The sequence below is a fragment of the Amblyomma maculatum genome, chromosome 1 (genome assembly GCF_055883805.1).
Source record: "Amblyomma maculatum isolate TAMU_Amacu chromosome 1, ASM5588380v1, whole genome shotgun sequence".
Classification (NCBI taxonomy): Eukaryota; Metazoa; Arthropoda; class Arachnida; order Ixodida; family Ixodidae; genus Amblyomma; species Amblyomma maculatum.
Genome location: NC_139344.1, coordinates 29,504,664 through 29,510,723, shown reverse-complemented (window position 1 = coordinate 29,510,723; position 6,060 = coordinate 29,504,664). Strand labels below are relative to the sequence as shown.

At 51.8% G+C, this 6,060-nt stretch overlaps 1 protein-coding gene across 1 annotated transcript; it reads left to right on the top strand.

Moving 5' to 3' along the window:
• Positions 1 to 215: 215 nt before the first annotated feature.
• LOC146202014 (uncharacterized) lies at positions 216 to 5,450 on the top strand. Its single transcript, XM_084599992.1, has one exon. The coding sequence runs from the start codon at positions 942 to 944 to the stop codon at positions 5,448 to 5,450; it is 4,509 nt and encodes a 1,502-aa protein (XP_084456118.1). The 5' UTR covers positions 216 to 941.
• The last annotated feature ends 610 nt before the right edge of the window (positions 5,451 to 6,060 follow it).

Genomic DNA, 6,060 nt, shown 5'->3' with positions numbered 1-6,060 from the left:
AGAAATTCAGCCGGACGCCAAACTTCTTCGGCGAACGCCTCCTTCACAAACTCTGGATACTTCTCTGCAAAGCACCAATGCACTGGAGGCGAGCCGTACCAAAGGGACAGACGCGACGTGTATCAACATGCGCTGAACGTCCAGACAGCACGGCGCGCCGTGGCCCTGACGGTGAACCCCTACTCGCCCCGCGGCATATTTGAAGCGAGAGCGCAGCAAGCTCTCCCATTGGCCCTGCGAAAGTGCTGCCGTCGGATTGGACCATTTTGAGCGTCAACGGTTCTCGGCAACGGAGTCTCAAGTGCTTCCGTTCGAGACTCCGAGTGTGAGTTCGTCACGAGCGTCCATCGGGAGCAGTTCGCCCCCTGACAGTGCGGACGCCGCGGAATCTCCCCGGCCGTCGCTGCGCGAGAACAGTCGCACATGGCTATGTTAGCTTTCGGCCCCAGAGCCGATCTTGTTGTGTAAATACCTGTAAATAGTGTATAAAGCCTTTTCTTCATCTCACCAACGCCGACTCGGATTCATCGCTACCGCCCAGGGAGCTGACAGCCCTCGTTCACGAAACGGGTGACGAGCGCTGCGTTACCAACTCCTTGGCACAACCCTGTTGACGGTGGGCTACTGTGTGATAACCCCACCGGCACAACATTGGATGGCAGCTGCGGGATTGACCGGCGTCAGGCACCTCGGCGCGGTGAGTACCTGAAGTTTCCCTCAAACGCCAGACTTCTCTAACACACAGGGTAGCTTAGAGAAAGGCTGAGCGTAGCATTGTGTTAACCTTGCGTGTTTCAAGCCTACAGGAAGTGTTTTGAAAACCAGGGGATGCTGAGAAGGGAATCAGTGTGAGAAAGGCTTGCGCATCTCTTGCTAGGAGCGAGATAGCGAACGTATAGTACACTATTCTAAAAAGGCAAACAACAAGAGGCCGGTAAAGGATGGAGAGTTACAAGGTCAAAGAACTTCTCCAAATTTGTGAGGAGTTGGGCATCGATGTGTGCTCAACGAAAAGAAAAAAAGCGATCCTTGAGATCTTGCAGACTAATGACGTGACGGTTGAGGAAGCCGCAGAGGCCTGGGCTGATGTCAGTGAACGTCGCGAGAAAGCGGAGGAGAAGGAACGTCGCGATAAAGAGGAGGAGAGGGAACGTCGCGATAAAGAGGAGGAGAGGGAACGTCGCAAGGAAGAAATGCAGGAGCGTGAGGCGGATAGACAGCTGGAGCGTAAAAGGATAGAGTTGGAGCTTCACAAAGGCTCGCCAGCACCTAGCTTGGCTTCTGCGACAGTCCTTTCTAACAGTCCCAAAATCCGTGATCAACTACCGCCTTTTGCTATTGGCGAGGATATGGCTAAATTCCTCGTGAAATTTGAGCATGTGTGCGAACGGAATGACATCGAGCCATCCCTCTGGGCACAGAATTTGTTGGCTTTGCTTCCCGGGGAGGCATCTGACGTAATCACGTGCCTGTCGAAAGAGGCTTTCGAAAGCTACAGTGATGTCAAGGAGGCACTACTGCGGAAGTACAAATTGTCGCCTGAAGCCTTCCGGCAGAGGTTCCGATATGCTCATAAGGGTAAGGAGTCGCATGTTGACTTCGCGTTCCGTCTGAAGGCCGACCTAGTTGAGTGGCTCAAGGGCGAAGAGGTTTACAACGATCGCGATAAGCTCGTGGAATGCATCGCATTAGAGCAATTCTACCGTTGTATCGATGATGATGTCAGGCTCTGGTTGCTAGATAAGCTAACGGAGGTTAAGCTAAACAAGGCAGCAGAGTTAGCGGAAGAATATTACGCCCGCCGAAGCTTGCACAACAAGGCAGTGCGCGTAGAGAAAACTGACAGGAAAGATGGCTTTCCGAGGAGGCCCGACGAACGGAAGCCATTCACGCGTCGTGAGTTTCGTAAAGACTCGTCTCTTACAAAAGAAACTGTAAGGGAGGGGCAGAATGAGTCTCAGAGGGCTAATGATGTTCCCAAACAGGGCAACGATGCGACACGTTCATTTGAAAAACGCAAACCGTTGAAATGTTATAACTGCAAAAGGGAAGGGCACCTTGCAGCGTACTGCAAACAGAGAGTTGTGTTGGCGACCATTCGGGAAACAGACAAAAACCTGCGTCTGTTGGAGCCATATATGCAGGAGATTAAGGTAAACGGAAAAAAATGCAGAGCACTTCGAGACTCGGCAGCAACTATGGACGTTGTCCACCAGTCTTTGATATCCCCGAGTGAGTTTACGGGAGAATGCGCTTGGATACAGCAAGTGGCCGAGCAGCAGAGCGTCTGTCTACCAATTGCGATGGTCACCATTGAAGGAGAATTTGGTAAACTAAACACGGAAGCCGCTGTGTCTGCCGCCCTCCCGGAGCAATTTCCCTACCTCTTCTCAAACAGCTCGGAGCAGCTTCTTAAGGAACAGGGCAAATCTTTCTTTGCCGACGTGGCGTACATGGCCCTCACGCGATCCAAAGCGCGCAATCTGTCGAGGCAACTTGATCTTGCATCGGTGAGCGAACCGCGCTGCGGCACACCGGACGAGCAGGGTAACTTGAGTGGTGAGACGGCACGGCAGGGAACGCGGAGCGCGGGAGAAGGTGTGAGCGAGCCGTGTTTGGACGTGGCTGAGAATGATGCCTGCGCTGTAGACGCGGCGCCGCCAGGCGACGCGAGCTCAACTCTCGCTCCGATTTCCACCGGCTGGCAAGCGCTGGCTGCAGTCGAGAAGGAAACTCTCATTCACGAGCAGCAGGAAGACTGCTCGATCGCCGATTTAATGAAGAGCGTCAAACTGGGTGTGAGGAAAAAGGGAGTTGAATTTTATGAGAGATCAGGCTTATTGTACCGCAGCTACACAGATAAGCAGGGTCTCAAATATGAGCAGCTTTTGATTCCTCGGAAGTATCGCGGGCAGTTACTGGAACTCGCGCACGAAAATGCGTGGGCAGGACATCTTGGCTTGAAAAAGACCAAAGCTAGAATTGCTCAGGAGTTTTATTGGCCGTATTGTTGGAAAGATGTTGAACAATTCGTGCGCTCTTGTGACACCTGCCAGAGAGTGGGCAAATCCACTGACAAATGGAAGGCGCCAATGAAGTTGGTGCCAGTCATAACAGAACCCTTTCGGCGACTGGTGATCGATATTGTAGGTCCTCTGCCGGGATCAACGAACGGTTGCCGGTATGTTCTGACTGCCCTGTGTGTCGCGACCAGGTTCCCAGAGGCGGTACCACTTAAGGAGCTAAATTCTCCCCAGGTCGTGGACGCTCTGCTCTCAATTTTCGCACGCGTAGGGTTCCCTTCTGAGATTCAGTGTGACAACGGCAGCGTATTCACCAGCTGCCTAACTTCCACCTTTTTGGATAAATGCGGAATCAAAGTGGTGCACAGTTCGATCCATCACCCGCAATCTAACCCAGTGGAACGAATGCACTCGGTACTCAAGCGAATATTGAGAGCCCTGTGTTTTGAGCGCAAGTGTGATTGGGAGGCCTGCATTCCCGCCGCTATGTTCGCCTTGAGATCTGCTCCCCACGAGACCACAGGTTTTAGCCCAGCAGAGCTTGTGTATGGCCGAAGCTTGAGAACTCCGCTGCGCATGCTGCGAGAGTCTTGGGAAGGCGGCGATGAAGACTCAAATGTAGTCTCATACGTCCTCAACCTACTTCAGAGGCTGGGGAAAACAAAGGATATTGTAGAAAGCCATATGAAGGCGGCGAAAATCTTGTCGAAGGAGTACTACGACAAGTCAGCAAAAAAACGCACCTTTGAGGTAGGCAGCCAAGTGATGCTTCTTCGGCCATCAAAGAAAAACAAGCTCGAAGTTCAATGGGAAGGGCCCGCAAAGATTGTATCGAAGCTTTCTGATACTAACTATGAAGTGAAATTGGGAAGACGGCCCAACAAAATTTATCACAGCAACCTGATGAAACCATACATTCAGCGTCAGGCAATTGTAAACTTGACTTTGAACGCGGCCGATGAGGAAGGGGAGGAAATCCTGACGACGGCCGACATGAGAGCGTGTGGTTTAGAGGTAATGTTGGATCAGTTGATGTTGGACGCACGTCTAGGCGCCACCCAAAAGGAAGATTTAAAGGGAATCGTTTCAGAATTTCAAGAGGTTTTTTCGAACCGTCCCGGAAAAACAACGGTCGTAGAGCACGACATCGAGCTGACATCGCAGGAACCGATTCGTAGTAAACCGTATCGATGTTCACCTGTGCAAAAGAAAATCATGGCTGAAGAGATCCAGCGCATGCGTGACTTGGGGGTTATAGTACCAAGTGAGAGCGACTACACATCGCCCCTAATACTAGTCCAGGTTCCAGGAAAAGATCCGAGGCCATGCGTCGATTATCGGCGTCTGAACGCGATAACCCGAGATCAGACATATCCAATACCGAACCTGGAAGAAAGGGTGGAGACAGTGTCGAAGGCAAATTACATCTCTACGCTAGACCTAGTGAGAGGCTATTGGCAAGTACCTCTTACAAAACAAGCTAGCCGTTACGCCGCATTTGTTTCTCCATTCGGAACGTTCCGCCCAGTTATGCTGAGTTTTGGACTCAAAAACGCGCCGTATTGTTTCTCCAGTCTGATGGATCGAGTGCTTCATGGCTTGGGCGATTTCGCGTTACCATACCTCGACGATGTGGCCATCTTTTCAGATACTTGGGAGCAACATGTGGAGCACTTGCGAATCGTGTTGAGCAGGTTGAAAGAGGCGGGCCTTACTGCGAAACCGGCTAAATGTCACCTAGGTTGTGCGGAAGTGACTTATCTGGGCCATGTGGTGGGGCGCGGCCTGCGTAGACCTTCAGACATCAAGGTAGCAGCTATTGTGAACTATCCCCGGCCAACCACTAAGACTGAGATAAGGGCCTTTTTGGGTTTAGCTGGTTATTACCAACACTATGTGAGAGACTACTCTGACCTTGCCAGCCCGCTAACAGACGCACTCCGGAAATCTGAGCCCGTCAAAGTGATGTGGGACTCGGAGAAAGAGAACGCGTTTCAGAGGCTGAAACAAGCCCTGAGCAACAAGCCAGTTCTAACGGCGCCAGACTTTTCCAAGGGCTTCATTATTCAGTGTGACGCGAGTGATCGCGGCATGGGAGCGGTGCTATGCCAGGAAGATGCTAATGGTCATGAACGACCAGTTTTATTCTTGAGCCGCAAACTCAGTTGTAGAGAAGAGGCGTACAGCACCTCTGAAAAAGAGTGCGCCTGCCTGGTGTGGGCCGTTCAAAGGCTCGCCTGCTATGTCTCCGGTTCTAAGTTTATTGTGGAAACGGATCACTGCCCGCTGACATGGTTAAGTAACATGTCGTCTAAAAGCGGCCGTTTGCTGAGGTGGAGCATGACACTCCAGCAGCACAATCTCGTTGTCCGCTATAAAAAGGGGAGGTTGAACGCGAACGCAGACGCTCTAAGTCGGGCCTTCTAGGCCGCGCTTCCTGCAGTAACTCCGCGTTTCTTACCTTCTCTTGCTTCGCGACGGACTGTTATGTTCGCGGGCAGACTGGGAAAAATTAAAGGACCTCCTTGCTTCCTCAGTTATGGTCTACGGTCCAAGCGATTTCAAGGAGACTCTTTTCCATTACTGATTGATAATTTTCCTTGCTACTTAATGTATTTTTAATATGCAAAATTGTTGTTTGATCCTTGTGTACTGCATCCTATACACTTGTCTCTTGTTGTAGTGGGAGCGAAAAGGGGACAACAATTTAGCTAATTGAATTTGAAATTTTGCCTCTGTCTGGTGTTTGACGGGTGGCCGAGGGTACTTGCTTGTGTTGGGTGTTGCCTGTTGTCGGTCAGTTTTGCAAGCCGCAGAAAAGTCTACCGTTACCAGTGGCGATTGGCAAGGGCATCGGAGCGACCCGAGCGAAGTTGATCGGCGTGCCCCGGCAAGAAGGCTGTCGGCAGAGATCCTGACCTGGCGAGTGGAACCCGAGGCACGTGAGGCTACCTGGCGCCCGGACACTGTACGTGAGCTTGGAGGAACCTGGCGAACGAGCGCGCCCGGCATCCGAGCCACATGCGAGCAGCTCGTC